Source organism: Loxodonta africana, chromosome 12 (genome assembly GCF_030014295.1).
Source record: "Loxodonta africana isolate mLoxAfr1 chromosome 12, mLoxAfr1.hap2, whole genome shotgun sequence".
NCBI classification, from domain to species: domain Eukaryota; kingdom Metazoa; phylum Chordata; class Mammalia; order Proboscidea; family Elephantidae; genus Loxodonta; species Loxodonta africana.
Window position 1 is genome coordinate 48,781,861 of NC_087353.1, and position 19,170 is coordinate 48,801,030.

The 19,170-nt window shown below is 37.1% G+C and overlaps 1 protein-coding gene across 16 annotated transcripts in view; it reads right to left on the minus strand.

Annotated features, from left to right (window-relative positions):
• The window catches only part of DMXL2 (Dmx like 2), a 228,420-nt gene that overhangs the window by 90,194 nt on the left and 119,056 nt on the right, over positions 1-19,170 (minus strand). For all 16 annotated transcript variants that reach the window (XR_010323573.1, XM_064295218.1, XM_064295214.1 and 13 more), the window contains 5 exons: positions 18,491-18,608; positions 10,129-10,248; positions 7,168-7,395; positions 3,765-5,441; positions 724-834 (listed from right to left, as the gene is read on the minus strand). Coding sequence is in view for 15 of the 16 variants with exons in the window: in XM_064295218.1 (XP_064151288.1) it covers positions 724-834; positions 3,765-5,441; positions 7,168-7,395; positions 10,129-10,248; positions 18,491-18,608 (2,254 nt within the window). In the remaining variant the exon portion in view is untranslated. The remainder of the gene's footprint in view (positions 1-723; positions 835-3,764; positions 5,442-7,167; positions 7,396-10,128; positions 10,249-18,490; positions 18,609-19,170) is intronic.

The following is a 19,170-nucleotide window of genomic DNA, read 5'->3' on the forward strand; positions in this document are numbered from 1 at the left end:
CTGGTATTCTAGGTCCTACAATACTAACGTATATTTTATGGAACTGTGTCCAAAATGTTGGTTTCTAAAGGGATATAATCTAATGAAAAGAGCACTGGATTGGGATTCTAATTCCAACCCCTCTAATAAATACCCCTATAACCTGGGTAGGCGACTTTAAGCTCTATATTCATTTTTTTAATCTATAAGTAAGAGGGCTGATACAAATCCTTGTCTCTAATCAAGGTGTATGGCTCTGTGCTGAAAGAATGCAAATCCACTGCAATAATATGGGAGATCTTACTGAAACATCAGCTTTACTTACTGGCAGATAAGGTAGAACATAATGCTTATATTAAAATAAACACAAATAATAACAAGTAGAGCAAAATTTACATAAATTTTAAAGATAAAACATTAGACACCGGAGAAATTCAGGGCCATTTTGTAAAGAGCCACTGTGGGTTACAACCTGACATGCCATATTTTCTCCCTAAGCTACTACGTATTTTTTTAGCAAGCAAAGTCTGAGAAATATTCAGCTAGATGAGCAAAAGTCACAGACTAGAGCTGCAGGACGTATAGGACAATGGTAAATGGCTACTCTGTGACCAGGAAGATCTTAAGGCCAGTGACAGATACGCATATAAGGATTTATCTTATGCTTATACACAAATACGAATACACCCATCACTCCAATACTAAATAAAAGTTGTGCAAAGTTTCAAACGAGAAGGGGAATACCTTGATGAAGTAGCTGCACTCGGTATAAAGGAGGGAGCGAAGTTAAAAGGCACGTGTGCAAGCGCATAGCTAACAAGTATCTCAACCCGCACTCGTCCAATGTGTCTCTGCCTGTGATTTAAACAGAAAATATTTAAGGAAAAAGGAATGCAACAGACCACAAACCTATGTAAGTTAGAAAATAAACTTAGCAATGATAATTTATCTCAAAATATAGGGATAATTTTTAGTGTACTCCTTTGTAAACCTTCAGTGTCTTTTCCCAAAAAACGTGAATTACAAGAATTCCTAAATGAAAAATGATTGGAGAAAATATAATTAACTCATTACAGATAATAGCATTTATACTTATAAGAAATGAAATCTTGAAATCTAATAAAAAACACATTGACAAGTTTTAAAATGTCTCCTACATGAATTCAGATGAGATTTAAAGACAGAAATTATGTAACTAAAGTGAAACATTTGTTATATAATTAAAAAGGTAACATTTTCTAGGCTGCTTAGCTCAACTGAAATGATACTACCAAAGGTTTGAGATTTTATTTTCCCAGGCTAGTCAGCATTACAAGGTTAAAGATACAACTTTGTATAACCTTGGCTCCACAATTGTACTTTTAGTCAAAAGCTGAACGAACATATATACAAGTGGGACACATTTAATGAAAACTTTAGCGATCGCTATGAGTCGGAATAGACTCGACGGCAGCAGGTTTTTTGGTTTCTATAGCCATTGCTGGATAGAAGCAGTGCAAAAGCATTGACAGCACCTAGACCAGCAAGAGCCACATAAAAAAAAAAAAAAAAAGTGTTGAATCAAATAATATTTTCTACAAGAAAATATTTTTAAATTTCCAAAGTTCAAGTCCCAACTTTGCTTTTTATTACCTACATATACCTATTTTTTTTTTTTATACCTATACGTTCAACAAATTAAGCATCTACTACATGGAAGGCACATTTTAGGTACAGGAAAAAGGGCAGTGAATAAGGAAAAACCCCCAGTCCATGGAGCTTACATTTTAGGAGGCAGAGACAAACAATAAACCAACATATAGTATATCTACTGGAAATTAATGCTATGGAGAGAAGTAAATCAGGATTAGGAGACAGGTTGTGCTGGAGTAGGAGGGTTCTATTTTATATAGGGTGGCCAGGGGAGAACTCTCCCATAAGGTAACATTTCAGAAGCAATCTGAGGAGGTATAAATGTGGAAGAAGAGGGAACTGTGAGTGTACAATTCTGAAGACAGGAGTGTGCTTAGTATGTTTGTGGGACAGCAAGGAGGCCAAAATAGTAGATCAGGAATGAGTACAGATCATGTAGGGTCTTATAAGGATTTTGGCTTTTATTCTACAGTGAGATAGAAGGTCCCCGGTGCATGTTGAGCAGAGGAAAGACTTAATATCATTTTGTTCTAAAAGGATCACTGGCTACTAGGCAAAGGACAGACTAGGGTAGCAAGAACAGAAGCAGTTAGGGGAAAGACGATAAATTAGGCAGCAGGTAACAATGACTTGGACTAGAGTAGTAGCAGCAGAAGTGATGAGAAATGACTGGACTCTGGATATAGTAGAACTGACAGCATTTGCCAATGGACTGGATATGTGGTGTAAGAGAAAGCAGAGTCAAGAATGTCTCCAAGCTGTCTCACCTGAACAACAGGAAGACTTCATTTTCTGAGATGTACAACTCACTTTATATTTGAGCTTCAATTTCCTGCCGTATCTACCTCATGAATGTCCACTGTGACCAGGATAAGCTATCTTTATATTACCTGGTCAATTACATAATTTTGTATCAGCATGTTTAACCCATTTTTCAGAAATTTTGTCATGCCTACTTTTTTTAATGACCCAGAGGAAAAAATTCTAATACATATTAACTATGCAACAAAGGTTTAAGGCTATTTTGGGGAGGATCCTGCTCTATTACGTACAACTTCACAATGATTAGGTTTTTTTTTTTTTTAATTAAGCTATTAGATCAGAGGCAAAACCCTCTAAGACCTCTAGTTATTTTAATCTACAGAAGAGAAAGCTTTGGGGATACAGCATAAGGGTGTAGACCTATAAGAAGATATACAATCCAGCTGGCTTTAAGGAACAGCCTTTTTTCCCAATTTGGAAATCTTGTGAAACAGTTAAAAGAGTACAAGCTTGAAGGCAAGGATTTGTCCACATACAAATCCCAGCTCTACCACTTGATACCTGTGTGATCTTAGATGAGGCACTTAAACTAAGGCTCAGTGTCTTCATCTATAAAGTTAGACATAATAATAGTTACCTACTTGTTGTGATAATTAAATATGATAAAGTACATGAAATGCCTGGCGCATAGCAATTTTTCCCTCCTCCACAATATTTATTGAATGAATGAATGATCAATAATTTTTGGTTTCCTTTGCTAATGCCATCCTTTATAATGAGCACCATTAACTTCAACTATCTGCATAAAAAAGAATGGAATCTAGTTATAGAAGGAAGCCAAAAATTTTCTGGTTACAGGATGAATTAGGCAAGACACATATTACATTAAAATGTATGAAAACCTCTTTCCCAAGAGACTTTTTAGAGAAAATTGGTTAACTGTAAAAAACAATTTATACCTAGAAATAGAAAGATGAACAAGTTGCGCCCATGAGGTCCCTGCGAGCCTCATGACTCTACACTAAAATTAATAAAAGAGGCCATCATTATTACTAAAAGGAAAAAACACACATACACACATAGAAATACGTCTGTTTGGGAAACAAGGGACTGTCTACCCAAAATCACACAAAGGTTTCAGTATAAAAACTCATGTGAGAATGCACACGATCATCACAAATTCATGAAGTTATATGCACAAGTCACAGCCTGCCCCAATTGCCTTTTCTTTTGCAACTAAGCATATTATGTAATAGTAATTGTCTATTAAGGAGGTCTTTTCCTCCCAACATTTGAAAGAAAGGCTGTAATTCAACATTTGAGTCATTATATAGACAATACAAATATTTCTTCTAATGATAACTTTACACATTTTTAGTGAGGATACTTACCTGAGTAACTCTTATCTCCATTTTCATCAAGCTCAGTACTGGTGGTTGCCACCGTATCAGCCAAAGCTACAAGGAACATCTGTTCTAAACGAGTAAGGCCCGGTAGACTTGAGTGCATAAGGTGACTTGAAAGTACCCTAGCATGCTCTTGGCCAAAGTAAGCTGGTCCATATTGGGAAAAATTTATTACTTTTGATTTGTTTTCTCTCTTTTCTGGCTCTAAATCAATATCATCTGTTGTTATATCCTGGATTTGGAAGAGCTCCGAATACTGATCCTCTGGTTGACTTTTGGTATGATCTTTGTAGCTCTGTGGTATTTTTGTACTTTCTTCTGAAATTCTGTAGGTTGCATCTTGATCTGCAGCAAGCAGTGCATGTAGTGGTAGTGGAGGAATAGAGTCTATCTCGGTATAATCTCGAGTACCATCTTTTCCTATGGTGACTGTATCCTTTGCTGTACTGCCACTCACACTGATGGTTCGAGAGAGATGTCGCTTAGTTCCTTCTCCAGCATCAGCATCTCTAACTATTGCAACTTCACCTGCAATACATTTTACTAAATGAGAGAGAATGGCTTTAGCCCTTCGAACTTTCCCTAAATCCATCAATTCTAACAGTTGAGTTGGATGATACTGTGGAAGAGTGGGGGAAAGTACATGTGCAGCCTCAAATAAGCCACCATCTTGAACTACAGTTGGTGAAAAACAAACATCATCAGCCACAGCTGTTCCTTCAACAATACTTTTTCTTGCCAACATATTAGACTTAAAGGCAGAATGATCTCGTATTGCTGTCTCTTCTGCATCAGGACTATCAGTTTCAACGTCTCCAAATTTGACAGCATGCTTCCACTGTGCATAGACATGCATCTCACAGTCCATTCCCACTACCAATATCCCATCTCTTACCCAAGAGAGAGAAACAGGCAGTGAAGGTGTACCATCAACGGAAGATACCAAGTCTATAGATCTAAGAAGAACCCATCTCGACTTAACTCCTTGCTTGATACTACCACCTAGTGGTAAAGTAATGACAGCTACTCCATCCTTATTGTTGGTTTGCTCAGTCACAATTCCTGAAAGCCGCCCATACATGAATATATTAGCACCAACCCCCACTGTGAGAATGTGGGAACCATCTTCTTTTGAGACCCAGTCCAAATGTACTAAATGCTTTATATTTGGAATAAGGTATCTATCCTTGCTCAAAAATGCATCTGATTTGCTATATACAAACAGGTTGCTGTCAACACTGACCCTTGAATCAAGTACACTCCCAACCTTAACCAAATCATCAAGATGAATTGTTTGTTCTAAAACCCATTCTGACCCTCCTGTAGATTCACATTCAAATATACAAACATGCATGGAAAATTCTCTAGAAACAAAACCATTGTGGTGGATAGGTTGTTTGTAAGCCACAGCAAGGCGACCTGTGTATGAACAGCTAACAGCAACTGGTCTTCCCACAATGCTCACTGTACTACTATTATCTTCTTCTTCATCATTCAACAAGGGCCATCTCCTCCAATGATAGGTTTCTTTCTCATCACTGAAACATTGTGAGTTGGTTTCCATGCAACATTTCCAGAAGCGTACTTTATTGTCAGAACAAGTTGTAACCACCAGATAAGGAGCAAGACACACTGGATAAATTGAAGAAGAACTCAGATGGCCTTAAAAAAGATAAAGCAGATAGTCATAAAAATGGAACCACAAAATAATATGATAAGCAATTCTCAGAATGTGATAAATTCAAGGCCGCTATCAGCTTCTCCAGGATAACTCTGCAATGCCCTCCTAGCTAGTGTCCCGCCATTTTTCCTGCATTAAACATCCATTGGCCAAGGCAGCTATAGAAGTCTTGAACAGCCCTTTGGTGAAATCAAAATACGCAGTAACAATACTGTAACTTGTTTTTAGGTAATTAAATTTAAATGAGGCAAACATTTAATTAAAATAAAATTCAAAAGCAATGAAACAATTCACCCTTAATCTGTTACCTGCCATAAATATATATGACTTCACCAGAACTGCCCCATGGTGTTTCCAACAGCGGCTAATAGATTTGAGCTGCCAGCTTTTTGGTTTGCAGCCCATCTCTTAACCACTGCACCACCAGGGCTCCTTACCACAACATGTTCACTGGATTTTCATTGTCTATTTTTATCACTTTCATCATAAAGGCTTAAGTAGTCATTTCAATGTGTCCTTCAAACACCCCTAACCTCTCCTTGAAAAATCCAGACCCCAGATCTACTCCTACCATCAAACTGTTTTCAGACAGCTAAACAGGCTATTAGAGCTCACCCATTTTGCAGAGTTTAATTTATTCTCCCTTCACACTGAAGAAGAACCCCCATATTTATTCCTGCCTGCCAAAGACTAACACTATTCTCCACTATAAAATGAGGGATAATGACGATTAAGGTTTGGGATCAGAACGTCTGGGCTCAAGTTCCAGTCCATCAATTCCTTCATAACAGGTATTGTTAGGTCACTTAAACATCTACAACTATTTTTCCAAATAATAGGGATCATGTTCCCATTTCCTTTGGAGTGTTACTAGAGTGTTTTTATAAAGTCCTATACAAAATATAATTTATTATTATCAGCTCCAATAAACTTATCTGAGTATCCCCCAAACTTCAAAATATTCTGAAAGATTAAAAAATTAGCCTACATCTGCACCTGGTACAAAAGCCCTGAGTAAATGCTTCTCAATGTGATCCTTCCAACTCTGAATTCAAACCTGTCTTGGGGATGAAAAGAGAATTTCCATACTCAAGACCATTCACTAAAAATTAGAATGGTCTTGAATTCCCAATTTTGGTTCCCCAAAAAAACTATTCTATGATCCCCAATGAGAATTCTACAAGTGACAGATCATTTAAAATACTGCCGCCAGTCCCTCCAAACTATCTTATCTACCTTGCTGAACTCAGCATCATTCCAGGTGAGCCAAGCTACCAGTATACTCTTTTATATTTTTCCCCAAAATATGTCAACCCTTGCAACACTTGTTCAAACACACTAAATGAAAGTGAGACATAATTAGCACAATGTTGATAAAAAGGCTTAATTTTAAAAAAGGTTCCATGATTCAAAGATAAGTATATTTGTTCTTTGCAATATTACCATCATAGTATTCCTATTTATAGGAAATGGAAGTTCAGGGAAGAAACCTCACATTAAAATATTTATACTATCTTCTGTCAAGATGACAGCATTTACCACAAGAAATTATTTCTAACAAAGAAATCTGTTTCTAAACAGATATATCATTGCTAGAAAATAAACCTTTATTTCAATGTCAACACAGTGCATATTTCAGAAGAGCTTGTCCACTTGATACACTGAAGATCACTGTCAGCTACAACTGGCTACTCTTAGTTACCTTACCTGCTGAAGGTGTTGCTCTTATTACTTCAACTCCTTCTGGGAGGTCAAGGGGCTGGCTATATACCACTCTAGAGTTCAGAATAAGTTTACTAGCAGTTTGAAGATTGGCAATTGATGAGGAATGTGGCATGTGGCTCACACTAGGAGAGGTTTCTGGAGAGAAGTCTACATCCTGCTGTCCAGGGACTGAAAGCAGACTGTCTGACGAAACACCTTCTGCAGTTTTGGCTTTGAAAATCAATTGTGAAATGTATTATTATAATCACTATACACATCAGCTAAATTATTTTATACATGGTCTCTTAAAAGTATTTTGGAGACAAAGTCAACCTTCAGACTTTCGCCTAGTTACCCTGATATACTTTTTTTTTTTTTTTTTAAGCTATTTTACTCTTTCTTAGCATCATCAACGCTGTCACAGGAATACTGTCAGAAAAAAACCACAATATACAACAGCTGGCAAAACCTTAAGTTATCTAGCCCAGTGTTCTCAATCTTGAGAAACTTGTTAACTAACATGCAGATCCCTGGGCCTAACCACAGAGATGCTGATTTAGCTGATTTGGGGTGGATCCCAGATATCTGTATTTTTTTAAAGTAGTACAGGTGATTCTGTAATAGATGGGTCATGAATCAAACTTTGAGAAATAACAATTTACTGCATCACTTAACAGGTGAAAAATTTTAAACTTGGAGACCTTCATGACTTCCCTAAAGTCATATAATTAGCTAGTGGCAGAGAAGACACTAGAATACCAGCCTCTTAACCATCAAATACTCAAAAAAGACAATGAACACAAAAAATAAAAGTTCCAAACAAATTATAGTATTAATTGACTGGCTTTGTAAGGCATATTGACTTTCATCTTCTTCCAACGAGTTACCAGCTTTCATATAAGAGTGTAATCTCTAAACAGATTCACTAATCTATGCTTCTGTGACACCTGAAAGATACACTGCATTAAATTTGTGTACTATCTCCCTCCATTAAACTACAAATTCATCAAGGCCATGGAGGATGTCTTACTGCTTTGTTCATCCTCACAGAACAACAGAATGCCTGAGAGGTGATAAAATATTGACCCCTTTTTGCTTCTGGTGAATGTCAGTCTATCATATAAATGGCAGCCCACTCGGTAAGAAACATGACAACATTTTTTTGTAAAATGGAATAACACTACAAACTTGAATCAGTGGTCAGAAGACAGCGATCCTAATCCTGGCACTGTCACTAACTAGGTGTGTTTCCTAAAGCAAGGCACGTCACTTATTTTCTCATCTGCAAAATAAGGTTGAGCTACATAATTTGTCTTCTTATAAACCAAGCAATTTTCTCATACATATCCCATCTTAAAAAGAAAACAAGAGCGAAAAAAGAAGTAAAGACCTTAAAGTCAGAAGACCTGAATGTGAAACTTGTTCCTGTGACAAACTAGTTGGGGACTTGGTCACGTTACTTAAATTTATTCCATTAGTAAAATGGAGATAATATCTATCTCACATGTATAGCACCTTTTTTAGGCATCAAGGAGGTAATGAACATGTATTAAGTTTCCTTCCCCATCTAAATTTAAGCCTATCATTTCATCCTCCACCAGGATATCCAACACAGTGACAAATTCATGTGTTCTTGGCTGTGTATGCTAGAATCAAAAGATACATGCTTTCTGTCATAGCTGAAGAGAGTATAAATTACATGTTTGCCTCTACTATAATCATGCTGTTTGTGGCCTTTACTGATGTCACAAACAGGGTAACCAAGCAACTCTATACTAGCCCTGCCTTTAGGGAAACAGCAGTAGGACACTTACCTTACAAGCAGTAGGGACAGAAGGTGTTGCCCCAGGGACCTGTTGCTACCTCTATAAATTTCTCCAGAGCCATTCCTGGCTCTGTGTCCAACTCTAGAAAATATTCTCTAGTGGTCTAAGCGTTCTCTTCCTGAAGTGCTAGTTTTAGATCCCTCTTCTCTCATACTGCTGTGAAACAATACATAACTCCAAGAATCACCCCAAAGACATTGAAAGAATTTTGGGATTCCTGTTCCTCAAGATTAGGCTCAACTAGGCATAGATAAAGTTTCTATCAGATCATTTGCCTTTTCTAATGCCAGTTCAAGGCCAAGTTAGAACTTCAGTTACTTACACAGTTAAGTAACAATGTGGATGGGATCCAAAGGAAACAGAAAAAATATTATTTGTTCACAATATTAAATGTTTAATGTGTATAAACTCTAACTACATAATTACCCAAAATAATAAAATCATTTTATAAATCTGTTAAACATTTTATGAATTAACTCGTTTAAACTAGATTCAGTTAGAGATGGCTATCTGTGCAATTCTTCATTTTGATAATTATCTCTTAAAAGTAAAATTTTGCTTAAAAAAAATCCATTATCAATTTCTTTACTTCATACAACAAATGTTCTAATTTACTAAGAGATTAATCTGAATGTGCAAAGCAAAAGTATGGCTAAAATCATTTTTGTCACTATTACATTTCTGAATGTTTTACAAAAAGAGTTGAGCTTATAAGCTTCAGATGCTCAATCCTATTTTACTGAACAGCAAATCAACTTCTCTTACTGGTGCTAAGGCTGATATACACTATTATCAACAGTATGTGTTAATCAACAGAAAATTACAATATTAATTCTATGGACTAACCTGATTTATACACCCACATCTAGAAGAGAGCCATGATAGGCAATCTATAAATATTAACTGAAAAAAGAAATCAATCAAACTTAAATATTTTTTCAAAATGCCTAATGTGCTCATACTGGTTTGTTTTTAGGATAAGCCTGTTTCATTAATGATTTGTGACCTAGTATTAAAAGTACAACATATACATATTTCACTGGATCTTCATTCTAAACAATTAACCAACCTAAAGCATATTCAGTGAAACAAATTTATTTCCTATCATTTAAGTGTAAATTGAAATATAATCACTTACCTAAACATGCCCGCACAGATTTAAGATGAAGGTGCCACATATGGAGAGTAGAGTAATTATTGCTGTCCTTTTCAATTACTACTAGAAAGAACTTTTCTGAAAATGGTGGTGGGCGATATCCTATTATTCAAAGGAAAAGGATGTTTAAGTTAATACGCTTCTATAGGGCTAAAAATGCTTTTTAAAAGCTAAAACGACCTTGTGATATGCATATAAATTAGAAGGAAGAAGGGAGCAAGAGACTGTTAGGAACACTTTCATACAATTTGTGCGCCAAAAATTAGGTAGCTATCAAAGACTAATAGAGCTATGTCAAAAGGACATGAAGAAATGTGTACTAGTTAAAGATGGGACAATTCATCAAAGAATAAAATTTATTAAAACACATACACTATATTAAAAAACAAGCACTTTATAAACATACCAAAAGACAAGAGACACACAAGAAAGAAAGGAAAAGGAACAGAAGAGAAAGAAGCAATGGAAAGAGAAAGAAGAGAGAGAGAGAGAACCTCATTACATACACATGAAAATGACTGGGACACTAAATGGGTATTTGGAAAACTGACTACAAAAGGAAAGAATGAAATAAACATTATCCTTTCTGCTTTTTCTGCATGAAAAGGGCATTAAAAATAAAATAAAATAGGGGGCGGGGCCAAGATGGCAGAATGGACAGATGCTTCCAGCAAGCCCGCATATGAAAAAGACCTGAAAAAACAATTGAAACAAGTATATTTATGACAATCTAGGAGCCCTGAACATCAAAGGCAAGGTTAGAAAACGAACTGAGGGGGAGGAAGAGACAGTTCAGAGGAAAAGAGGAGTTACCAGACCTGAATCGCTGGGAGCCTTCAGGCATCATTCCAGGTAGCGGCTGCAGCAGGTTGATACTAGCATTTGGCCGCAGTTTCCTCAGGGAGAAGCAGCCACCCACAAAGCCTACTCACACCTCCGAAACCAGAGAAGAACGGCACTCTCAGCAAAAGCTAAGTACTTGTGTATATTTTACTGTCCTCCCCCCAAGCCAACTTCAGCAGCTGATTTTCCTAGGCCTGAGATAGGCCCTGCTGATCGCCTAGAGCCGTCCTCCCGGCCTGGGAGAAGGAATAAATTTGCAACTGGGGGAAAAGATAATTTGCCAGTTCCACTAAACGGGGGAGCTCAAGACAGAAGCAGCCTCTGTTCAGGCATAAAAGGTCCACGGACTTTGAGTACCTTTCCCCTCTGCACAGACCTGTGTGGGCCTATTTCAGGAGAATAGGCCCTTGTTGGCAGACTACAACTGTTTAAGCTGTACGGTGGAGAGGTGGCTGTTTGATGTTTGACATTGCTTTGCCTATTAAACAGGGTCCTCACCTACCCACATCAGGAGCCTAAGGACTGGTGGCTCCACTCAGGTCACCCAGCCACCCACGACAGGGGTCCAAGGATAACTGGTACCTCCCAGTCCTTACAACCAAAAACACTGGATGCCCATGGTCTGTCTGCAGAACCCACCCACCTGTATGCTCTAGGGAACAGGGACACACTTTCCTCAGAGAAACTTGGCGGACAATTCTCAGCCCTCTGCCTTGTTCAGACCATGACACCCTGCTGCAACCAGATACCACTACCTACGCCAATCACCTCTGCACCTCTAAAACTGTAGGACAGAGCCTGTACCACACACTCCATGGTCAGCTACTTGAACACCTGAGCTGAATTCATACAAGAAAATGAAAGGACTCCTACACTGATATATGTGATAACACTCTAGCCATCTGGGGACAGGACGCCAGAGCTCCAAAGGAGAAAATAATCAAGCTAGCTCACTAAAGCAACCTATTTGGGCATATCAGAACAAAACAAAGGCAGAAGCTATGGCATACTAAGCAAACATAAAATAAATTAATACCATAACTTATAAATGACTCAGAGACAACAGTCAATATCAAGTCACATAAAGAAACAGACCATGATCGCCTCAATAACCTCTCAAAACAAAGACTAAAGGGACCTTCTAAATGAAAGTGCCTTCCTGGAATTACTGGAGTCAGAATACAAAAGATTAATATACAGAAACCTTCAAGACATCAGGGAGGAAATGAGGCAATACACAGAACAAGCCAAAAAACGCACAGATGAAGCAGTTGAAGAAATTAAAAAGATTATTGAGGAATGTAATGAAAAATTTAATAAACTGGAAAAATCCATAGACAGACCCAGTAAAAACCCAGCAATCAGAAATTCAGAACATTAACAATAAAATCACAGAAGTGGACAACTCAATAGGAAGTCAGAGGAGCAGAACTGAACAAGTGGAAGGCAGGATTTCTGAACTTGGAGATAAAAAAGTTGTCACCAATATATTTCAAGAAAAATCAGAAAAAAGAATTAAAAAAAATGAAGAAACCTTAAGAATCATGTGGGACTCTATCAAAAGAAATAACCTACAAGTGATTGGAGTACCAGAACACAGAGGGGTAAAAGAAAATACAGAGAGAGTGCTTGAAGATTTCCTGGCAGAAACCTTCCCAGATATCATGAAAGATGAGAAGATATCTATCCAAGATGCTCATCGAACTTCATATAAGGTAGACATTAAAAGAAAGTCACAAAGACATATTATATTCAAAATTGCCAAAACCAAAGATAAAGAATTTTAAGACCAGACAGGGATAAACAAAAAGTCACCTACAAAGGACACTCAAGAAGAATAAGCTCGGACTACTCAGCAGAAACCATGCATGCAAGAAGGCAATGGGATGACTTATATAAAGCACTGAAGGAAAAAAAAATTGCCAGCCAAGAATCATATATCCAGCAAAACTGTCTCTTGAATATGAAGGTGAAATTAGGACATTTCCAGATAAACAGAAATTTAGGGAATTCATAAAAACCAAAGCAAAACTACAAGAAATACTGAAGGGACTTCTCTGGTTAGAAAATCAATAATGTCAGGTATCAACCCAAGACTAGAACACTGGGCAGAGCAATCAGAAGTCAACCCAGACAGGGAAATCACAAGAATAAATCAAGATAAAAAAACGCTCAAAACAGGGAAACAGCGATGTTATCATGTAAAAGAAGACAACATTAAAACAATAAGGAGGAATCAAGAAATGTAGTCATAGATCTCGCACATGGAGAGGAAGACAAGGCGAGATAAAGAAATAAAAGTTAGGTTTAAATTTACAAAAATACGGGTAAATAATAAGGTAACCACAAAGGACACAAACTATCCTACACATAAAAAGAAAATACAAGAAAAAAATAGAAACTCAGCAGAAACAAATTGACAACAAAGAATATGAGGAAAGGACAATATATAAAGATAATCTAAGCACATAAAATTAAGTGGGAAAAGGAAATGGTCAACACACAAAAAAAGACATCAAAGTGATAGCACTAAATTCACACCTATCCATAATTATGGTGAATGTAAATGGACTAAATGCACCAATAAATAGACAAAGAGTGGCAGAATGCATTAAAAAACACAATCTGTCTATATGCCGCCTACAAGAAACACACTTTAGACTCAGAGACACAAAGAAACTATAAAACTCAAAGGATGGAAAAAAATGTATCAAGCAAACAAGAATCAAAAAGAGCAGGAGTGGCAATATTAATTTCTGACAAAATAGACTTTAAAGTTAAATCCATCAGAAAGGATAAGGAAGGACACTATTTAATGATCAAAGGGACAACATATTAGGAGGACATAACCGTATTAAATATTTATGCACCCAATGACAGGGCTGCAAGATACATAAAACAAACTTTAACAGCACTGAAAAGTGAGATAGAAAGCTCCACAATAATACTAGGAGACTTCAACACAGCATTTTTGGTGAAGGACAGGACATCCAGAAAGAGGCTCAATAAAGACATGGAAGATCTAAATGCCACAATCAACCAACTTGACCTCATAGACATATACAGAACACTATATCTTCTTTTATACAGCACATGGAACATGCTCTAGACTAAACCACATACTAAGTTATAAAGCAAGCCTTAGTAGAATACAACACATACAAATATTACAAAGCATCTTCTCTGACCATAAGGCCATAAAAGGAAAATCAATAACAGAAAAAGCAGGGAAAAGAAATCCAACACTTGGAAACTAAACAATACCCTGCTCAAAAAAGACTGGATTATAGAAGACATTAACGATGGAATAAATAAAATTCAGAGAATCCAATGAGAATGAAAACACCTCTTATCAGAACCTTGGGATACAGTTTGAAAGCAGTGCTCAGAGGTCAATTTATATAAATAAACGCACACATAGAAAAAGAAGAAAAGGCCAAAATCAACGAATTATCCTTACAACTTGGACAAATAGTAAGAGCAACAAAAGAAACCCTCAGGCACCAGAAGAAAACAAATACTAAAAATGAGAGCAGAACTAAAAAAAAAAAGAAAATAGAAAAACCACTGAAAGAATTAACAAGACCAAAAGCTGGTGCTTTGAAAAAACCAACAAAATTGATAAACCATTGGCCAAACTGACAAAAGAAAAACAGACGAGGATGCAAATAACACAAATAAGAAGTGAGATGGGTGATATTACAACACACCCAACTGAAATTAAAAGAATCATATCAGATTACTCTGAAAAATTATACTGTAACAAATTTGAAAACCTAGAAGAAATGGATGAATTCCTAGAAACACACTACCTACCTACACTAACACATACAGAGGTAGAACAAATAAATATACCCATAACAAAAAAAAGACATAAAACTCCCAACAAAAAAAAGTCCTGGCCCAGACAGCTTCACTGCAGAGTTCTATCGAACTTGCAGAGAAGAGTTAACACCACTACTACTAAGGGTATTTCAGAACACAGAAAAGGACAGAATACTCCCAAACCCATTCTATGAAGCCAGCATATCCCTGATACCAAAACCAGGTAAACACAATATAAAAAAAGAAAATTACAGACCTGTATCCCTCATGAATGTAGATGCAAAAATCCTCAACAAAATTCTAGCCAATACAATTCAACATATCAAAAAAGTAATTCACCATGACCAAATGGGATTCATACCAGTCATGCAGGGATGGTTCAACATTAGAAAAACAATTAATGTAATCCATCATATATAAAAAAAAAAAAAAAAAGACAAGAATCACATGATTTTATCAACTGACGCAGAAAAGGCATTTGACAAAGTTCAACACCGATTCATGATAAAAACTCTCAGCAAAATAGGAATAGAAGGAAAATTCCTCAACATAATAGAGGGCGTTTATACAAAGCCAACAGCCAACATCATTCTAAATGGAGAGAGCCTGAAAGCATTCCCCTTGAGAACGCGAACCGCACAAGTATGCCCTTTATCACCACTCTTATTCAACATTGTGCTACAGGTCCTAACCAGAGCAATTAGGCTAGATAAAGAAATAAAGAGCATCCAGATTGGCAAGGAACAAGTAAAAGTATCTCTATTTGGAGATGATAGGATCCTATACATAGAAAACCCTAAGGAATCCTCCAGAAAACTAGTGAAAGTAGTAGAAGAGTTCAGTAGAGTATCAGGATACAAGATGAACATTAAAAAAAAAATCAGTTGGATTCCTCTACATCAACAAAAACAACATCAAAGAGGAAATCACCAAATCAATACCATTTACATTAGCCCTCAAGTAGTTAAAATACTTAGGAATAAATCTTACCAGAGATGTAAAAGACTTATACAAAGAAAACTACAAAACACTTCTGCAAGAAACCAAAAGAGATCTACATAAGTCGAAAAACATACCTTGCTCCTGGATAGGAAGACTTAACCTTATAAAAATGTCTATTCTACCAAAAGCGATCTATACATTTATGCAATTCCGATCCAATTCCAATGACATTTTTTAACGAGACGGAGAAACAAATCACCAACTTGGCAGGCAAGCGAAAGAGGCCTCGGATAAGTAAACCACTACTGAAAAAGAAGAACAAAGTGGGAGGCCTCACTCTACCTGATTTAAGAACCTATTACACCACAGAAGTCAAAACAGCCTGGTACTGGTACAACAACAGATACATGGCCCAATGAAACAGAATTGAGAATCCAGACATAAATCCATCCACATACGAGCAGCTGATATTTCACAAAGGCCTAAAGTCAGTTAAATGGGGAAAAGACAGTCTTTTTAACAAATGGTGCTGGCATAACTGGATATTCATCTTCAAAAAAATGAAACAAGACCTATACCTCACTCCATGCACAAAAACTAACTCAAAATGGATCAAAGACCTAAATATAAAATCTAAAATGATAAAGATCATGGAAGAAAAAATAGGGACAATGTTAGGAGCCCTAATACATGGCATAAACAGTATAGTAAACATTATAAAGAATGTAGAAGAAAAACTAGATAACTGGGAGCTCCTAAAAATCAAACACCTATGCTCAGCCAAAGACTTCACCAAAAGAGTAAAAAGATTACCTACAGACTGGGAAAAAGTTTTCAGCTATGACACTTCTGATCAGCGCCTGATCTCTAAAATCTACACGATACTGCAAAAACTCAACTGCAAAAAGACAAATAACCCAATTAAAAAACGAGCAAAAGATATGAATAGACACTTCACTAAAGAAGACATTCAGGTAGCTAAGAGATACATGAGGAAATGTTCAGGATCATTAGCCATTAGAGAAATGCAGATCAAAACTATAGTGAGATTTCATCTCACTCTTACAAGGCTGGCATTAATCCAAAAAACACAAAATAATAAATGTCGGAGAGGTTGTGGAGAGATTGAACACTTCTACATTGCTGGTGGGAATGTCAAATGGCACAACCACTTTGGAAATCTATTTGGCGCTTCCTTAAAAAGCTAGAAATAGAACTACCATAGGATCCAGCAATCCCACTCCTTGGAATATATCCTAGAGAAATAAGAGCCTTTACACGAACAGATATATGCACACCCATGTTTCCTGCAGCACTGTTTACAATAGCAAAAAGATGGAAGCAACCAAGGTGCCCATCAATGGATGAATGGATAAATAAATTATGGTATATTCACACAATGGAATACTACACATCAATAAAGAACAGTGAGGAACCTTTGAAATATTTCATAACATGGAGGAACCTGGAAGGCATTATGCTGAGTGAAATGAGTCAGTTGCAAAAGGACAAATATTGCATAAGACCACTATTATAAGAACTTGAGAAATGGTTTAAACTGAGAAAAAAAAAACCTTCTTTTGTGGTTATAAGAGGGGGGAGGGAGGGAGGGTGGAAGAGGGGCATTCACTAATTAGACAGTAGATAAGAACTACTTTAGGTGAAGGGAAAGACAGCACACAATACAGGGGAGGTCAGCACAATTGGACTAAACCAAAAGCAAAGAAGTTTCCTGAATAAACTGAATGCTTCGAAGGCCAGCGTAGCAGGGGCAGGGGTCTGGGGACCATGGTTTCAGGGGACATCTAAGTCAACTGGAATAATAAAATCTATTAAGAAAACATTCTGCATCCCACTTTGAAGAGTGGCGTCTGGGGTCTTAAATGCTAGCAAGCAGCCATCTAAGATGCATCAACTGGTCTCAACCCACCTGGATCAAAGAAGAATGAAGAACACCAAGGACACAAGGTGATTATGAGCCCAAGAGACAGAAAGGGCCACATGAACCAGCAACTACATCATCTTGAGACCAGAAGAACTAGAGGGTGCCCAGCTATAACCAATGACTGCCCTGACAGGGAACAGAACAGAGAACCCCTGAGGGAGCAGGAAAGCAGTGGGATGCAGACCCCAAATTCTCATAAGACCAGACATAATGGTCTGACTGAGACTAGAAGGACCTCAGTGGTCATGGCCCCCAGACCTTCTGTTGGCCCAGGACAGGAGCCATTCCCGAAGCCAACTCTTCAGACATGGATTGGACTGGACAATGGGTTGGAGAGGGATGCTGGTGAGCAGTGAGCTTCTTGGATCAGGTAGGCACTTGAGACTATGTTGGCATCTCCTGCCTGGAGGGGAGATGAGAGGGTGGAGGGGGTTAGAAGCTGGCGAAATGGACACAAAAAGAGAGAGTGGAGGGAGAGAGCAGGCTGTTTCATTAGGCGGAGAGTAATTGGGAGTGTGTAGCAAGGTGTATACAGGTTTTTGTGTGCGAGACTGACTTGATTTGTAAACTTTCACTTAAAGCACAATAAAAATGATTTAAAAAAAAAACAAAATGTAATTTGCACCCAAATGCCTTCATCTACAAACAAGCAGTTCTGACAGAACTAGTGTGTCTGCCAAAAATTATGAAGGTAATGACTTATAAAAATCCATACTCAGTGAAAGTTTGGAGTTTTTTTTTTTTTTTTAAGATTAAGGTAAGCAAACTCAGACTGCTTTTTGAAAGTACCTTGTGATGGCTGAAAAAATATTTCTGTTTCCTTTTTCTCCAAATCTTCCTCATGTGGTTTATATCCTATAATGAAGTCTTCTTGAAACACATGAAGCAACTGTGTATTTGAGCCACACTACAAATATTAAAAAATGAAGAGTTTTTACTTTCGAAATCCCCTATCTCCTACCACTCACCTCCCCAAAAAAACAAATCTTTTGGAGCAATTTCTATCCTATATTAATTAATTATAAAGGAAAAACGAACAGAAAAAATTAAAGTTGTGAAAATAATTTTTTAATAAAAAATTATTAAAATTACCTTCAAAGATGCCACACTCAATAGCAGAACTGAGGCAATCTAGTAAAAGCAAACCAACAGGTTTACTTCTCCCAAAAAAGCTACAAAACATAGTTAAATGACCTACACCACTTTGAGCCCAAAAAGCATAACTGTCTGGGGAGAGCTATCCCAAAATAGCTAACTATGTAAGGCACATTAGTGCAAGATTCCTTTAACTTTTACAATTCCAGTTGAGAACCAAAAAAAGAAAGAAAGGTGCTCAAAGTACCCCAATGGGTCTATCTAGTGGGAACTGTGAGGAATTCTGTAATAGCCAGTGGGGTAACACATCCCTGGAGAAATGCATTTACAAGTAAGTAACTACAATTTCTAGGAAGATAGATGAACCATCACTG